General features: G+C 38.9%; 1 protein-coding gene and 1 pseudogene across 2 annotated transcripts in view; both read left to right on the forward strand.

The window, feature by feature from the left end:
* The window catches only part of LOC306646097 (olfactory receptor 7E178-like), a gene marked incomplete at its 3' end in the record, with an annotated part of 34,654 nt that extends 27,683 nt beyond the window's left edge, over positions 1-6,971 (forward strand). The window contains exon 2 of the mRNA XM_079114563.1: positions 6,029-6,971. Within this exon, the coding sequence (XP_078970689.1) occupies positions 6,029-6,971 (943 nt within the window). The remainder of the gene's footprint in view (positions 1-6,028) is intronic.
* The window catches only part of LOC306646169 (olfactory receptor 7E24-like), a 32,159-nt pseudogene that overhangs the window by 3,973 nt on the left and 8,291 nt on the right, over positions 1-19,895 (forward strand). The window lies entirely within an intron of this gene.

A 19,895-nucleotide genomic window follows, 5' to 3' on the forward strand; every position in this document is an offset into this window, starting at 1 on the left:
AATATTCAATCAGCAAAGTATGATCGGTGCACTAAATCCAGCTTGCCACCTCTTTTTATAAATAAAATTCTATTAAAGCAGTCCTTCTCATTTGGGTACCTGCTGTCTCTGTTTCCTTTTGTACCATAATGATGGAGTTGAGTGGTTGCAAAAGAGAACATAGCCTACCAGGCCAACAATATTTACTATAAAGCTCTTTATAAAAAAAAAGCTTGGTGACCCCTTCCCAACGTCATTGAATTAATAAATGTATTATTTATAGGATTATAGTAAGAAAGAAATCCATTCTATGTGAAGTGCTTGGACAGTGTCTGGTGTTTAGGAAAACATCAATAAGTGAAAGAGTCATCATACGTGTTACAATCTAGATTTAACTGTCCTCCAAAGGCCATGTGCTAAAGCTTGGTCCCTACCCCTTGGTGCTGTTGGGAAGGGCCGTTTAGGAGGCGGGGCCTAGTGGAAGTGCGGTAGTTCACTGGGGGCCCTGGAAGGGAGTGTGACTGGTCACAACCCCTCCTCTCTTTACTTCCTAGCCCACACTTCCCACATGCATCCATCATGATGTTTTGTCTAGCCGTGCGCCCAAAAGCAATGGAGTCGAGTGGCCACGGACTGAACCGCTGAAACTATAGGCCAACATGAACTTTTTCATCCTTAGAAGTTGTTTATCTTGGCCTTTTTGTCACAGCATTGGAAAGCTTACTAAAACAATATTAATAGGTCAAAGAAGAAAATCATACAAAGGTTTTAGAGATGCTAAAATGGCATTTGGCAAACTAAAACCTATTCCAGATTGAAATTTTTGATGGAATGGAAAAAGTATATTTTAAATCAACAGCCAGCATCAGGTTTACTAGTAGAACCCTAGAATAATTTTCATCATAGTAAGCATTTATGTTTCTAGAAGAGGTAGCTTGTGCATTTGGACAGAAATAAAGTAAGGGCAACAAGCCCCACAATGATGAATATATCAGATAATACAATTCTACTAAAAAAAAAGGCTAGAAAAATTCTTAGAATAAAGAACAGTGCTAGGTAACATAAATCCTTTAATCATTTGTAATAGGTCAACAAATTAATTATCAATAAATGAAGCCAATGATGACATTCAAATCAGCAATATAAATTGTCAAGGGATGACCCCCAATAAGACATGAGAAGGGCTTCTGCTAACAGAAGCATGAAGCTTTTCTTGAAGACATAAATATGTTTAAATACAGAAATGTTTGCAGGTTCTAGAAGGAAAAGTGTAGGTTAAGAGGCTAATATTTCTAATATTTTGTAATCATCAGTGCAAATGCAGTGAACCAAAATCACAACTGAATTCTTAACAGAAAATAATTTAATCATTATGGGGAGAGTCTTCTTTTTGGATACATGACCAGAGGAGGTCAAATGAACTTCCCCTGGGAAAGAGCAGGGCCCAGGAATCACTGAGCTAGACCAAGGACACTGACTTTCTCCTGTGGTTTCCACAAGATTGTGGTGTCTTCAGGGAATGCAGCATAGGGACCAGTTTGCCTAATAATGATCTCTGAGCATTGCATTCTCAATGTTGCACAACTGAAACCACCAACCTGTCTCCAGCCCCCTGACTGCTGGTCCCCATCCAGAGGGCTCCACACCTGTGTGCCTTCCCAGAGTTGTAACTTTCATCAGGGGGCTCCTGCCTGAGGTTGCTTTCCTGCCTTCCTGAGCAGAGCCCTGGCTTCCATTGCTTTTGGGGCAGGAGAAAAGCAGTGGATCAGCATCCTTGGTCATGCCCCAGCACAGAGGCAGCCCCATCCAGTGAGTGCTATGGGAGAGGCTGGATGCAGCAGGGACTGCTGGACAGTGTTTCCTGAGTCAGGACAAATGGGCAGTTGGGGATCATTAAACGGGAGGACTATGGAATGCACAGTTTGAGCTTGCAGGTCTATAAAGTTTTATGTTCTTGGTTCTGATGAGGATATGGGAACTCTCCTTCAGGGTTTCACTTTCCACCCACGCTGGTCCAGCTCCTGTAGGTGTATTCCCATGACAGCAGGAAATAGTTCTTCCTAATCTATCCCCTGAGCACCCAGCGTGGTCATGATGATGGTAAGGAGAGGATGAGGACGGCATGTTCACCAGCACCCACTGAAGGCTCCCTCAGTGCCAGACCCAGAGCTGAGGTTCTATGTAACTCGCTTCATTTCATCTGCATAGTCACCTCCCCAAAAGAGGAACGCACACTATCATCATTTTACAGGTGCAGAAAGGAGCACAGCATTTAAAACTTGCACTAGATCTTAGGATCAAATTAGGCTAAATACAGGTTTGAACCTAGGCATCCATGCTCCAGACACAAAGCACGTGGCAAGTCTTCTCTCCTGACATCCCACCAGCCTTCACTTCCCAGGTCACTCCAGGCAGAGACACCTGCTCACTGCACTCTTCCCAGTGGGAGGGGCTTCTGACTGACCTCTGCAGAGACCAGTGGGTCTGCTTGCTGCATCAGCTCTAGGAAGAGTGGCTGGGCTCAAGGCAGGCATCACAGAAAGGTCAGATCTCTCTTGTCCTTGCTCCTAGATTTTGTTCGCCTGTCAGTTCCACCTTCATTGCCATAATTCAGCTCCTCTCCATCTCTAAGGAGATATGAAATCAGGGTGTTGTGTTGCATGTCTAGTCAGGAAACTGAAATTAGTTAAAATATGTATTTTAGATGGGCTTTTGGTTAAGACCTCTGTACCTGTGTTAAAGTTGATGAAGTGTTAGAGAAACAGCAAACAAGTTTAGGACATAGACTTCTGAGGCCAATAGTTTAATCCCGTGTCCTCTACTTATTTCTTGTGTGATCTGGAGCAAGCCTTTACTGTCTCTGAATCTGAGTATGTCAGTCAATCTCTTGGATTCCACTGCATTGTTATAAGGTTGAAACAGAACATGGAAACTACTTTGGTCATTAAACGTGATGGGGCATATAGAAAGGGCAAGATGCATTTCTGATATTATCCTTGGCAGGATACCTTCATACCATTTCATGAGAGTATCCTGTGATCTTAAGCTAGAGGATTCCTAGGATTCAAGAAAGAACATTTTATTTGTGCCTTGATACAAGCAGGCCCTGAACATTTGAAGAGAAATGACTGAATCTCACTCATTTCTGATTCCCTGGAGTCTGCAGAGTAAGCAACCAAAACCAAAACAAGAAAATCTATTTAAAAATGACTGGGCTTTTCCTTCATTCTCAGGAACACAGCATATGCAATATTTTCCTGCCTCACTTCTGTCAGGATGTCCTTCCTGTAGGATGAGAAAAGAAGATACATTAGGGTTTATTGTTTTATGGAAAGGGATTTCTATCAACCCATTATCTTCCTATTAGAAACTCTCTATATTTTAGCTTTTAAAAGTTGCAGAGATTTTTCAAATAATAAAACAAATCATCAGGAAAGAGAAAAAGATAAATCTTACTTCACATACTGAGATATCTTTTAGGACTTCACATCATTCCGTGCTCAAATTATCTGGGACAAAAAAAAAAAAAAAAAAAAAAAAAGAAATGTGTTTATCTTTCTGCCATATAATCAAGTAAAAGGACATCAAAACTGTATTGGATTGGATTGTATTTCATTAGTACAGGTAGAATAAATCCCAATAATAATTCAAATTCTGATTATAAAATGATGGACAAATGTTTGAGTTCCACTTCCTTTAGGTGCCTACCTCTCTAGAGATGAGTTTTATTCTCCCCATTACCAGATCAGAAAAGCTAGCAGAGAGAGTGGAGAGCTTTACACATACTTCACAGTGAGTGTTAGAAGATGTGGGACTCAGACCTGGGTCTACTGATTCTACTCTTAGGACTCTGTCCCTTTTGTAGAATTCATTTTTCCCCTGTCTAACCTGCTTTGTCACAGATGGGCAAACCATGGCAGAACCATTGATTCTTTCTCTTGGTATTCATCAAGTTCATTTGTGGACTCAGGGAAGAATCCAGTGGTGTACAGGGGCATTTACAACATGAGTATTGTGGATTATATGCTTTCCTATGAACCACAATGCATTTTGCAGCTAAGTGAACACCTTAGATATGGAAATGTTATTCCCAATATAAGATGAGAATTTTTTTTGCATGGAGCTATAAAAGATTGATTATTATAGGATAGACTTCAGGAATATTTCTCATTCAATAACTTAATAAGAGAATACAGTTGATAGTAACTATTTTTTTCTATTTTGAAAACAAATGTGTACAATAAGTAGCAAAACTGAACAATGCACTGGGTTTTACAACTCACACAACTATCCTCTGTGCACATACCACACACAAACTCTCACTTGTGTGATAAGAGAGAAGCATAAGACTTTTCATAGGATTATTGTAATTAGAAACAAGTCCAATCTTCAGGTAATATGCATTAGTAAAAGTTATATCTACATGTGTATATTTTACAGAAAGACTTCAACTCAATGTTGTAGTAAATAAGAATGTGTTAGGTGCAATATATATAGTGACATAATAGTTACATAAATTTTCAAGAAAACTTGTATATACATAAATCAATTCTAACATTATGGAATCACAGACATAAAATACATTTACCAAATTCAGAACTTATTGCATTTGGGGGACAGATGTACAGAGCAACTGAATTATTCATGGATACAAGAAAACACAAATTTTATTGGAAATATCTCAAATCTCCATAAAATAGTAATTCTTAAGCAAATATTAAATGTTTATATTTTTAATATGGTAGAGGGTATCAATGATAGTTATAACAGAAAATATTAATGAAGCATTTTCTAGTGCATGGCAATATTCTAAGACATTGATTCTTGACCCTGGCCCACCAAGAACTGTACACGTGAAGATCATGATTTAATTGGTTCTAAGCTATGACAGAGCATCAGTGTATTTTAAATACCCACAGATAAATAAAATGTTCAATGATCTAAGTACTTTACGTGTTTCATTTCATCTAATTTCTTAAGCACACCACTGTAAGGTAAGTTCAACTATAATCCATTTTACAATGTGGAAATTCCCCAGGTGTTTGTTACATTGACATGTTTCTGCTTTTTTCTTTTGTATTTTCCCCCAAATTAAATCATACTCTGAAACACAAGAGAAATGAGGATCACAGTTGCTCTCAGGGAACTGGTGAAGGAGAATTGAAATTCCTATATCAGGAAAAATTGAAATGAACAGCTGTTAACTATGCATAGGAAAGTTGGATGTCAGGCTGGATTTGGGGAAGCATGGCCCTAAATTCCTCAATTGTCAGCAAGAGGGTTGAATTTGAAGAGGACTCAACACTTGTAAATGTTTAGGAATAGTAATTCATGTAAGTTTGAACCTGATCATCTGATCACTCCATACTATGTACACATATCTTAATATTACTCTATAATCCCAAAATATGTGACTACAATTTGTCAATGAAATAAAAGATATATATATTTAAGTACTTTGACCAAGATATCACAAAATGAGTATTTATTTCCATAAAGGAACAAAGTCAAGAAACAAAAAATGATGGAAATCTGTGAAGATAATTGGTACAAAAATGCTTTCTGATTCTGAACCTTTGGCTTTAATTTAGAATTCAGATACTGTAATTTTAACAATTATAGATGTTATCAATATTCTGTATCAGAGGAATTTTTTTTTTGCATTGGATTTAAACACAATAAGACTGCTTCTTACATTTTTAAAAATTAGAAAGAACTTTTTAAGGGTCATAGAAAATTTTTCCATATTTTCTTAAGATACTATTTTAATGTGATCAAGATTTATCTCTACTGTTTTGTTTTTGCTTTTCAAACAATTTAGTCAAGTATCTCAAAAATAATTGTGTATAGAAAGAGGTGAATAACACAAAAATCAATGATCAAAGAGTTCTAAGATGGTTGGGTTTGTCACAACTAAGAAATATTGCTGAGTATATATGGTCCTCAAACGTGAGGACTTTACTAGTGAATTGCTTTAATTGAAAGTCATGCAGTGCTTGTTGCTTATTTGCTTATGTGCTTTTTCCAACATTTTTCTCATTTTCAAAAGGTGTCCAAGTAATACAGAGCCACAAAATCTAACACATTTCTCAGAATTCTATCTCATGGAACTGTCAGAGGACCCAGACCTGCAGCCCATCCTCCTTGGACTGTTCCTGTCCATGTACCTGGTCACAGTGCTTGGGAACCTGCTCATCATCCTGGCTGTCAGCTCTGACTCCCACCTGCACACCCCTATGTACTTCTTTCTCTCCACTCTGTCTTTGACTGATATTGGTTTTATCTCCACCACAGTCCCAAAGATGATTGTGGACATCCTAACTCATAGAAGAGTCATCTCCTATGTGGGCTGCCTGACACAGATGTCTCTTTTTCTCATTTTTGGAAGTGTGGATGATCTGCTTCTGGCTGTGATGGCCTATGACCGGTATGTGGCCATCTGTCACCCCCTGCATTATCCAGTCATTATGAACCCTTGCCTCTGTGGCTTCTTAGTTGTGATGTCTTTTTTGCTTAGTCTTTTGGAATCCCAACTGCACAATTTGATTGTTTTACAATTTACTCACATCAAGGATGTGGAAATTTCTAATTTCTTTTGTGACCCCTCTCAGCTCCTTAATCTTGACTGTTCTGAAACTTTTACCAAAAACATAGTCCTGTGTTTTGCTGGTGCTGTATTTGGTTTTCTTCCTATCTCTGGGATTCTCTTCTCTTACTGTAAAATTGTTTCCTCCATTCTGAGAGTCCCATCATCAGATGGGAAGTACAAAGCCTTCTCCACCTGTGGGTCCCACCTGTCAGTTGTTTGCTTATTTTATGGGACTGGCCTTGGGGTGTACCTCAGTTCAGGTGTCTCAGTTTCTCCCAGAAAGGGTGCAGTGGCCTCAGTAGTATACACTGTGGTCACCCCCATGCTCAACCCTTTCATATACAGCCTGAGAAACAGGGACATCAAGAGGGGTATGTGGCGGGCCCTCAGAAAAGCCATTTAATCTCAGGCCCTGTGCCATCCATTTGCAGTGTGAATTGGAAAAGGCAGCAAAACCAAGCTTCTACTCCTGCAAATCTCACCTCTTTCATCTCATCATTTTGTGCCTCTCATGGGTTTCATCTTCTTTATATTTCATATTTAAGTAATGCTTTTATGATCCATCTTTAGTGAGACTGTGTTCTCTATCCTTTGTACATCTTACTCCCTGCATTCCTGTATCCAGTCATATCTACAAAACCTTCTGGAAGTTCTTTTTAATGATACAGGCATGTCAGAAAAATGAACAATGTTTTTATACACTTAAAATCTATGTCCTTTCTAGAACTCATTTGTACTTTTCATGCAATGTTTACTTACAAAATTGACTTATGCAGGTTATCTCTAAGGATGCATATTGCTAGTCCTCAAGCTTGCCTTGGTGAAGTCACCTAGGGTGCTTTAGGAATACTGATACCTGGGTCTCACCACCAGGAATTCTGATTTATTGAATTTGTATGTGGTCTGAGCATTTGTAGTTTTAGGGTACCCCAGATTTCTGCTGATAATTTTAGGAGTTTCCTTGTATGGAATGAGTTACTTTTCTCTTGTTGCTTTCAGGAGTCTCTCTCCACTTGTGATTTTTGACTGTAAGATATCTCAGTGCAGGTGCCTTTGGATTTGTCATAGTTGGAGTTTATTGAGCTTTTAAATGTTTTTGTTGATGCCTTATAAGTAAACCTAATGGTGGGGTTCATTGTGATGTATTTATACATGCATATAATATACATAATTTTTTCCATTTTATTCCCAAGTACTTCCATCTCTCCCTTCCTCACCCCTATCCCTTCCTCTATCTCATTGGTCTCCCTTCTATTTATTTATTTACAGGTGTATTATAATTCTACATAAAAGTGAGATTCATTATGAGACAGTCATACATGCACATAGCATAATTTGGCCAATTCCATTCCCCAGTAACTCCCTTTCCCTCCCCCACTCCCATTCTGTTCCTCTCTTTTCTTTTCTTTCTTCTGTTTTCTTGGTATCCCTTTTTAATTTTCTTTTTCTCTCTAGCTTCTGCAGATGAAAGAAATCATTCAACTCTTGTCTTTTTCAATCTGATCTATTCCACTTATTATGAGGTTCTCTAGTTCCATTCATTTACCAGCAAATGAAAAAATTTCATTCTTCTTTTCAAACTACACTGAGACTGTGATTGAACTGTTTGAATGTGTATGTTTACTTTTTCAAATTCGGGCACTTTCACTTTTCAATTTTCAAATTGGATCTCTGTCTCTCTACCTCTTTCCCATGTGGAACTTCCATAATGCTTAGTTGGTTGGCTTGATGGTGTCCCATAAGTCCCTGAGGCTCCCTTCTTTCTTCTTCATTTTTTTTCTTTTGATTCTAGGATTCAATAATTTTAAGTGTCGAGGTCATGCCCCTGACCCGAATTGAGGACTATGCAGGAAAGTGGAGGGACGTGATCTGGGTTTTAGGCACTTAGATCCCAAAGATCTGCTAGAAATTGAATTGGACAAGCAGCTAAAATGCTCCCAAGGGTGTCCACCTGGTTTTCGTGCCCTTGTGACTTTCTCTAACGGGATGTGGAATAAACTCAATGACCTTCCTCCAGGAATGAAAATGTGGAAGAAGTGATAGGAAATCGCATCACCTCTGGCAACAGAGTGAAAAAAAAATCTGGCTTTTAACTGTGGAAAAACAGAGAGGTTCCTCAAAAACTAAAAAATGGCACTACCATATGATCTAGGAATCCACTACTGGGTATATACACAAAGAAAATCAGTCTGTGAAAGGGACATCTGCTCTCTCATGTTTACTGTAGCACTATTCACAATAGTCAAGAAATGGAAACAATATATGTGTCCATCAATAAGCAAATAGATTAAAATATATGGATATATGGGACATGAAGACAATGGAACACTTCTGAGTTATAAAAAGGATGAAATCATATCATTTTTCACAACATGAATGGAACCAGGGAGAGAGAGGAGTGAGGGATAGCATAAAGTTGATTAATATGTACTAAGAGTTGAATAATAAGAGCTAGAGGTTATGTGGTTCTGTTACACAGTAGGGTGACTACAGATAATGATTATGCATTGTATGTATTTACACATATAGATCTCATATATTTTTTAAAAGCTAGAAAAAGGATGTTGAATGATTTTGCCATAAAGAAGTACACCAGTTAAAAAATAATAGAAGGAAGATCATTAGAATAGAGAAAGGTGGTCAGAGGTAGGTACATGGGGAGTAAAAGGAGTAGTACTGGGGATTGAAATGGAACAACTTGTTATATATATTTATGAATATGTCGAAATGTATGCTAAAATTATGTAAAACTATAATGCACTAATAAAAACATTAAAAAAGAAATGACAAATGCTTGAAGAATTAGATACGCTTACCTTGATTTGAACATTACACAATGTATATTTGCATCAAAACACCACAAAGTATCCCATAATTATAGACAATTTTATGTATCAGTTAAAAATTTAAAAACAATAAAAATATTTTTAAAATAAATTTATCTTTGAAAATGAATCTAGCTTTCTCTCTACTTCTCCTCAAGTGTTTAGGTAAATGTACGTCACCATATAAGTATGTAAGAATCAATAGTTTTGTAAGATGTTGTGGTTTAGTTATGTGGTGTCTTCCAAAAGCTCATATGTGAGACTCTGTGAGAATGTTCAGAAGCAGAATGATTGAACTACAAGAGGTGTAGCTAACTGAATGTTAGTGGTAAGCAGCTAGGGTGTGGTTGGAGGATGCATTTGGATGTATATTTTGTCCTTGAAGAGCAGAGTTCTCTCTGCTTCCTGAGCTTCTTTCCTCCACCACACTCTTCTACCCTGATGTTCTGCTTCTCCTCATGCTCAGAGCGATGGGCTGGCTGTCTATGGACTGAGAGCTCTGAAACTATAAGCCAAATAAACTTTTCCTCCTCTAAATGTCTTAGCTGGGCCTTTTGGTCACAGGGATGAAAAAGTAGACTAAAACATAAGATATCAATGCAATTCAACTGGAGAGAAAAAACTTAGAATTGAACACACATTTAAATTAGTTTAAAATGCATACATCTCCAATGCAAAATGCCAATCCAAGAAAGGACTAAGGAAATGAAAATGAGATGTTCTCCTTAGAGACAAATACTCAAAAACAGAAATAGTATTGGTTTTTTTTTTGTATAGAATATCTAATTCTACCTAGACATGATAGTAATATAATGGATTTCTAGATATCAAAATCCCACACTGAATTGTTAAATTGAATTAAAGCCTGAATTTTATGTACATATTGTACAACTTGGAAGTCAGAAGCAGGTACAGGTGAGTTTCCTCTTGCAAAGTTTTCAAGTACATGTTCTTTTCTCCTTTTCCCCTTCTATTGATATTAAGTCCTCAGAGACAGGGATAACATGGGTCAGTTGACTAATTAGGAGCTATGTGCATTGAGCCTCCAAGGTCACAACAATTTAAAGAATTAGTGGGTGCTTTCAGACCTTTCCTTTGCCAGTTCCAGTACAGTGACTACATCCTAGTGTCAACTTCCCTCCTGGTCACTGGATCAGAAGACCCAGCCTGAGTTTGTCTTCTTCAGAGTCCTCAGAATAGACCCTGAGACTTTACTGCCCATCAGATAGAATCATAGCAGTGGATCCACACTGTTTGGTAGGGCCCCAAGAGAGACAGCAAAGCCCAGTATGTGCCGAGGGAGATGGTGGAAGGAGGAACTGTCAGGACATTACTTCCTCACAATCAGGACAAATGACAATTGGCAAAGTGTATGGATTCAGCTTGAAATGACCACAGCCTTCTTGAGTTGTAACCAGCATAATTGCCCCTGAATAATCCTAGCTGGGATTTCCCACATAGTTTGAAAGCAAACTGTAAATAGATAAAATCAGTACAGTCACCTGTAGGGTTTTAATATTGAACACTGGCTCCAGAGATGCACCTGACCCTTTGAATGTACATTAAGATAAACCAGGTACATTCCAGTCAAGATAAAGTCAATTTTGTCCTAACCCATAAATATGCACCTCTTTCCGACCCCACATGTGGAGATTCAACTTGTCTTTCTGCCACTCAGGACCACACTTCTGTCAGTGAGTCCCCTAATAAATTTCATTCTGTGAAATCCTATATCTCTTTCTTTGGTTTCACCATACTTTGGGGTCCTTCCTAATACGTTAGGATCAGGCTTTTCTGGAACAGATTGATGGGAGAATATAAAAAAATTTACCTCAGAGAACAAAATTTATAATTTGGTTCTGGAATGGTCTGGAATTTTTGTTCAGAGTTCTGCTGTCCTCTCACACTGGTCCTAGCTCCTATAGGCATCTCTCTAAGCTGTCCCTTAAGAAATCCAAAATTGTCATGCAAGAGATGATGAGATTGATGAGAAGAAGTGTATTACTTGGGGCTCTCTAGAGGAACAATACCAACAGGATATGTATGATTATAAAAAGGGGATTTATTAGATCAGAAGCTGGATAGCTCTGCAATGGCCATCTGCAGGCTGGAGAACTGGATTCCTTTAGTAGCTGCTTAGTCCCGAAGCTGGGGCCTCAGAACAAGAGGGATCAAGGATGCAGCCCCAGTCTGAGATAGAAGGCCTAGAAACTCTGAGCTGCCAGTCAGAGTCTGCTTTGGAAGAGTGATGGAGCTAGAGTTTGATGTCCTCAGGCAATTGCAGGAGCATTCAAAGCACTCTCTCAAGAAGAATCAAGCTTTTTAAGGAAGTCAGATCCTAAGCTAACATGGTGAAGATTTGGGCCTACTTCTTCTTCTATTAGGCACAGGCTCTCTGTTCTAGTGCTTAAGTCTTTGATCCACTTTGAGTTGAGTTTCACGCAGGATAAAAGATAGGGGTTTAATTTCATTTTGTGACATATGGATTTCCAATTTTCCCAGTGCCATTTGTTGAATAGTCTATCTTTTCTCCAGTGAATGTTTTTGGCACCATTGTCTAGCATAAGATAACTGTTTTTATGTGGGTTTTCCTGTGTCTTCTATTCTGTATCATTGGTCTACCTGTCTATTTTGGTGCCAATACCATGCCACTTTTGTTACTAAGGCTCTGTAGTGTAGTTTAAGATCTGGTGTTGTGATGCCTCCTACTTCACTCTTCTTGCTAAGTGTTGCTTTGGCTATTCTGGGTCTCTTATTTTTCTAAATTAATTTCATGATTGCTTTTTCCAGTTCTATGAAGAATGTCTTTTGAGTTTGCATCTGCTTCCTCATTCTTCCATATTTCTTTTCATCCAGGCCCCTGTCTTATTGAGCTTGCTGCCTGCATTAAGGGTGGGTCCTCTCAGTTCATTGTCCTCCATGCACAGCATCCTCACTGACACATCCAGAAGCCTTTTAATCTTAGGCATCTCTTAATCCAATCAAGTTGGCAATTCAAATGAATCATCACAAAGAAGACAAGAGCAACCGTGACACCGTGAGCCTTTATGAAGGACCTCCTAATTGCCAAGCTCTCAGCTTTGTATTCTGTGTAGCCTGTTTCATTTCATCTTCATAGTCTCCAAGTTGTTATTGATCACATTATTATTATTTTAGAGAAGATAAAAGGAGCATAGGAATTTTATACAATGTGCACTACATTTTCAGGTAGGGGGGAGGAAATCAGATTCAAATTGAGAAGTCTGACTCCAGACATAAGGCACTGGCCAGTTTCTTCCCTGGACAACCCAACCAGTCATTTCACTTCCTTGTCACTCCAGGAATAGTTCCCTTTGCTCCCTGTGCTCTTGTCCTGTTCTTGGTGTTCATGGTCGATCACAGTGGAGAGCAGAGGGTGACACGTGTTTCATTGACTCTGAAGAATGGTTGAGGTCAAAGGTAGAGGTCACAGGCAGAGGTCACAGAAAGCATATGCACATGACAAGCCATGGCAGGATTCTTTCTTGTCCCTCTCCACATCACTTCAGTCACCCACTTCTTCATCCACTCTTGCAGTCGTTCCACTGAGTCACAACGGAGACCATTAAGTCATGGTCTTGGGTTCCATTCCTACTCAGGAAACTGGAGTTAAAAGATGGACCTCAGATCAAACTGTGGTTAAAGTCTTCTAGAACACTGATGTAATTTTCAAGAGATCAAGAAACAAATAAGAATGAAATTATGGCATTTGTTAGTAAATGAATGGAGTTAGAGAACATCATGCTAAGTGAAATAGGTCAAACCCAAAAAACCAAAGGCCAAATGTTTTCTCTGATATGGGGATGCTAATTCACAATGGCAAGTGAATAGGGAAGAATAGAGTTATTTTAGATTAGGTAGAGGAGAGTGAAGGGTGGGGAAGGGTCATGGGGGTAGGAAGGATAGTAGAGTGAAACAAACATTATTATCTCATGTACACATATAACTGCATGACCAATGTGATACTACAATATGTATAATCAGAAAAATGAGATCATACTCCATTTATGTATAATCTATCAAAATGTGTAAATGTATTCTACTATCATATACAACAAATTTAAAAAATTAAGAAAAGAAATGTGAATAGATATCAGACTGAAATCTAATATTTGCTCCACTGTTTTCTGTGTGACAAAGAGCAAATTCTTAATATCTGTGAGACTCTGCATTGTCATTGAATTAATATCTAGTTGATACAACTGCACTGAGTAAGGCTTGCACAGGTAATGAATGATACATCCTCTGTGCCAAGGAAGGTGTAGGCTCTGGGAAATCCAAAATGAATGATTCAGTCACTCCTCTCCAAATATTCAGAATTTCCTTACATAAGAACAAAAATGTCCTATTAGGGAACTAGGAAAGCCATAACACAAGATCCCAGGTTATTTAGGTCAAACAGTATAGTGATAACTCTTATCCTATTTTAAGGATGTGGACATCTCTAATTTATTCTGTGATCTTTCTCAATTCTTCAGACTTGCCTTTCTCAAACCTTTATCAAAAGCATAGTCACATATTTTGTTGGTGCTATATACGGCTTTCCTCCTTTTCCCGGTATAATTTTCTCATACAAAGTTGTTTTTACTGTTTTGAGAATCCCAACACCAGGTGGGAGGTATGAAGTCTTCACCTGTGGGTCTCACCTGTCAGTTGCTTGCTTACATTATGAAGCAGAAATTGGAGTGTCTCTTGCTTCAGCTGTATCACATTTTCCAAAAATGGTCCAAGTGGCCTCGGTGATATACACTGTGGTCACCCCCAGGCTGCATCCCTTCATCCATAGTCTGAGAAACAGGGACATGAGAAGTCCCTGAGAAGCCTCCCCAGCAGAACTGCTAATCTCTGGACCTGGGGCTTCCTTTTAGAAAATTGGTTGGGAAAGGCAACAAATCTATCTATACCTGTAAATCCTGCCTCCTTGGTCTTATTATTTTTGTAGTTTAATGTTTTTAACCTCTATCATCTTACATAGTAGGGAGATGGTTTCCAGGGTTGGTGGGAGGAAGGAATGGGAACTTTATAAAAATAGGCACTGTTTCAATTTGAGAAAATGAAAAATTTCTGGAGATGGATAATAGCGATGGTTTCACAACAATGTAAATGAAGTTACTGCCACCAGGGAGTGTATTTTTAAATAATTTAAATGGTAAATGTTTGTTATGTGTATCTTAGCACAGGACAAATAGAATAAATAAAAAAAAAAAAAAAACAGATACAAATGAAGTGACGATTGCACATGAGCATCCTCCAGAGTACACGAAGGTTTAAAAACTTTGGTGGGCATTCTTTTCTCTTACACTTCTTTCTCCATTAACATTTATTAATCCATAGAGGTTGGGATAACACAGACCAATTTGTCTAATTATGAGCACTGTGCATTGAGGCTTCAAGGGCATATAATGGTAAACATTCACCTTGTGTCTCCAGCCTTCAGCATGATGATTCTAGTCCAGTGGCTCTATGCCTGTGTCTGCTCTCCCATGATTTCCTGCACCAGGAAGTTCCCGTCACTATATTCATATCAATCCTGAAGACAGAGTCTGAAACGTCACTGGCTCCAGGCAGAGGAGGAGTGTTGGATCCATAGTTCTTGGTCACGATGCAGCAGACACAGAGTGTAATCAAGTAAGTGCCGAGGGAGTCAGGGATGGAGGAAGGACTGGCTATGGGAGCATTGTTCCTTTACTATTGAGACAAATACAACAATTGCATTTGGCAGCAGGGAGGATGAGTATATGAAAAAATCAGGTATGTTAACTTTAAATTCAATGTCAGTTGTGGTGAAGGTGCCAAAATTCTCATCCAAAGTAATGCTTTCTGCCCACACCAGTTCTCCTTCTTTAGACATCTCATGAATATTAGCTAAAACTGGTCCTTGTAAATGGTTTCGGGAGCACTCCAAATCCTTTATGATGCAGACAATGATGTGGAGGAGGGTGACAGTAGCCATAACATCACACACTCCTATTTGGAGCTTCCAAAGTGATAACCCTGATCTATGCATCCTATGCACTTTGCTTCATTTCATAAACATAATTATCTCCAGATACAGACTCCTACATTGTTAATCTGATGAGGACTTATGTCATTCTTGCCAATAGAATCCTGGTAAGTTGCGCTGTTGACAACTCAACCTGATGTCCATTTCCTTTTCACTCCAGGAGAGACCTCTTACTTCCTGGGTGTTCCAGCTAGATCACAGTGGAGAGCTGTGATTGGCACCTGCTGCCTGAGTTGTAGGTAGGATAGCTTTGGTCGCAGGCAGTGTTCACAAAGCAGTGACTTGTAATTCAGCACAGACCTCTCTCTCCCTCACCCCAAGACATGCATGCAGCTCTCTACATCTTCCATCATTCTTACAATCTGCCACTCAATCTCAAAAGGAGGAATAAAGTTGGCTCCTGGCATTCCTAGTCAGGTATCTGGAGACCTTAAAATGCACTTCAGATATATCTGTGGTTAATGCCTCTGGGCTTCTTCTTAAAACTGATGGTTGAGAAACAAACATTTCAGTGTCCCAGGTCCAGAGACTGGCAATATAATTTTGAATTCTGTGGGCTTCACTTTTCCTTCTTTCCTTCCTCCCTTCCCTTTTCCCTCCTGCTTGCATGCATGCTCTCTCTCTCTCACTCTCTCTCTGTTTCTTTGGATTATTATTGGGGATTGAACCTAGGGCCTCATGCTTGCTAGGCAAGTGCTCCACCAATGAGCTATATCCCCAATCCTCCATTTATTATTTCTGATATGTAGGGCAAATGTTTAGTATCTCTGACACTCAGTATGGTCATCTGAGTTGGATTATAGTTGATAGAACTTCACCAAGCAAAGATTAGACAGATAAAACATGCTCTCTATGTGATTAATATAGAATGGATAAATTGATATAAAAATAAGTGCAGGGGAGGTCCTAGATGGCGGACTTGAGGGAGGCTGTGTTCCTTGTTGCTCCTTAACTCCGGTTTCAAGCAGAGGATATTTGTTTCTTGGTGAGGCAGTTTTTGATGCTTATGGATCCCCTGCTGTTTACCCCATTTGTCTGCTGTGACCACCTGCAGGCTGCCAGCATATCGATGCCTTTTTTGAGAGCAGATTGCTCACTGTCAGGCGCCTATTATCCACTATTTGCCTGCCTCTCCCCTGTCCATCGCCTGTCTTACACATATCCATCACCCAACACACGAGGTTCACCTCCCGATCGTCTGACTACAGTCAGCAAACTGATCGCCAACCACCAGTGGAGCACCAGTGCCTGCTGTTGCCTGGAAGTTCATTGTTACAGTACATGCAGGTTTGATTAAACGTGGCTGCCGCCATTTTGAGACAACAGCCAGGTCCCGTAGGACCCCTGGCCAGACTGACTGAGCCCCATCTCCAGGATCCCTCAGCCTGACCGATCACTCCCTGCCTCTGGGGCCCTCACATCGACTGATTGATCCCTGCCACCAGGACCCCCAGACCAACTGACTGTGCCCTATCACCGGGACCCCAGACCGAATGATTGCACCCAGCCTCCAGGATCCCACAACCACACCAAATACACCTGACATCCAGGACCCCTGCCTGACCAACCGCATCCTGCCTCCAGGACCTCCTGCTGACCATGGCCACACCCTGAGCTGCAGCTCTCCACTTGCCAACATATTTCGAAGCCAGAATGGCCATCTTAGATAATCCTGGAAGCCAGAGCTCTGATCTTTGGGTGGGACAAACCCCATCCTGAGACACCTGCTGAAGACTTGAAGCTCATTGTCAGGTACCTCTCATGCATCAGAGGGGAAGATACATGGACAACATAAAAAAAACAAGGGAAGAAAATGATCCAAACAAATCTAGATTCCATAATAATAGAATCCAATGACAGTATGTTAGAAGAAATGTCAGAAAAGGACTTCAGATTATACATGATTAAGATGATTCATGAAGCAAAGGATGAGATAAGAGAGCAAATACAGGCAATGAATGATAATACCAATAAGCTGACAGAGCACCTGCAGGCAGCAAAAGATCATTTCAACAAAGAGATAGAGATTCTCAAAAAATAAAAAAAAACAAATGGAAATCCTTGAAATGAAGGAAACAATAAATCAAATAAAAAACTCAATGGAAAGCATCACCGAACGACTGGACCACTTGGAAGACAGACCCTCAGACAATGAAAACAAAATATTTAATCTTGAAAATAAAGTTGCCCAAACAGAGAAGATGGTAAAAATCATGAACAGAATCTCCAAGAACTGTGGGACATCATGAAAAGACCAAACTTAAGAATTATTGGGATTGAGGAAGGCACAGAGATACAAACCAAAGGAATGAACAACCTATTCAATGAAGTAATATCAGGAAATTTTGCAAACCTGAAGAATGAAATGGAAAATCAAATACAAGAGGCTTACAGAACACCAAATGAACAAAATCACAACAGGTCCACACCAAGGCACATTATAATGAAAATGCCTAACATTCAAAATGAAGATAGGATTTTGAAGGCCCCAAAAGAAAAGCATCAGATTACATATAGGAGGAGACCAATATGGATAACAGCCAACTTCTCAACCCAGACTCTAAAAGCTAGAAGGGTCTGGACCAACATATTTCAAGCTCTGAAAGAACATGGTTGCCAACCAAGAATCCTATACCCAGCAAAACTAACCTTCAGATTTGAAGATGAAATAAAATCTTTCCTTGATAAACAAAAGTTAAAAGAATTTACAAATAGAAAGCCTGTGCTACAGAATGTTCTCAACAAAATATTCCATGAGGAAGAAATGAAAAACAACAATGGAGGTCAGCAAAGGGAGGAACTGCCTTAGAGAAAAAACACTCAAAGGAGAAACCAAGCCAACTTAAAAACCATAAATAAGCCCAAATGACTGGGAATACAAATCATATCTCAATAATAACCCTGAACGTTAATGGCCTAAACTCCTCAATCAAAAGACATAGACTGGCAGAATGGATTAAAAAGAAATACCCAATAATATGCTGCCTGCAAGAGACTCATCTCATTAGAAAAAGACATCCACAGACTAAAGATGAAAGGATGGGAAAAAACCTACCATGCACATGGACTCAGTAAAAAAGCAGGGGTTTCTGTCCTTATATCAGATAAAGTGGACTTCAAGCCAAAGTTAGTCAGAAGGGATAAAGAATGACATTTCATACTGCTTAAGGGAACCATAAATCAGGAAGACATAACAATCGTGAATATTTATGCCCCAAACAATGGTGCATCCCTGTACATCAAACAAATCCTTCTCAATACCAGGAATCACATAGACCACAACACAATAATTCTGGGTGACTTAACACACCGTTGTTACCACTAGATAGATCTTCCAAACAAAAACCAACCAATAAAGCCACAGAACTCAATAACACAATCAATATCCTAGACTCAATGGACACATATAGAGTATTCCATCCATCAATGAGCGGATTCACTTTCTTCTCAGCAGTACATTGAACCTTTTCAAAAATAGACCATATATTATGCTACAAAGCAGCCCTTAGGAAATGAAAAAAAAAAAAAAAAAATAGAGATACTGCCTTGTGTTCTATCAGATCATAATGGACTGAGACTAGAAATCAATGACAAAATAAAAAAACGGAAATTACTCCAACACCTGGAGGCTAAATAATATGCTATTGAATGAAATATGGATAACAGAAAACATCAGGGAGGAGATAAAAAAATTCTTAGAGGTCAATGAGAATGACGATACAACATATCAAAATCTCTGGGACACTATGAAAGCAGTACTAAGAGGAAAATTCATTGCATGGAGTGCATTCCAGAAAAGAATGAAAAGTCAACAATTAAATGACCTAACATTACAGCTAAAAGCCCTAGAAAAAGAAGAAGAGAATAACAGCAAAATAGTAGAAGACAGGAAATAATTAAAATCAGAGCTGAAATCAATGAAATTGAAACAAAAGAAACAATTCAAAAAATCGACAAGACAAAAAGTTAGTTCTTTGAAAAACTAAATAAAATAAACAAACCTTAGCCATACTACCAAAGAGAAGGAGAGAGAAAGCTCAAATTACTAAAATTTGTGATGAAAAAGGAAATGTGACAGACACCTCTGAGATACAGAACATAATGAGAAGCTACTGTGAACAACTGTATTTGAACAAAATAGAAACTACTGAAGACATTGACAAATTTCTAGAGATATATGCTCCTCCTAAACTGAACCAGGAGGACATACACAATTTAAACAGATCAATATCAAGCAATGGAATAGAAGAAGCCATTAAAAATCTACCATTCAAGAAAAGCCCAGGACCAGATGGATTCTCAGCTGAGTTCTACAAGACCTTCAAAGAAGAACTCATTCCAATACTTCTCAAAGTATTCAGGAAATAGAAAGGGAGGGTACCCTACCAAACTCATTCTATGAAGCTAATATCACCCTCATACCCAAACCAGGAAAACACACATCAAGGAAAGAAAATTTTAGATCAATATCCTTGATGAA

Source organism: Sciurus vulgaris, assembly GCF_902686455.1.
Source record: "Sciurus vulgaris genome assembly, chromosome: 16".
NCBI classification, from domain to species: Eukaryota; Metazoa; Chordata; class Mammalia; order Rodentia; family Sciuridae; genus Sciurus; species Sciurus vulgaris.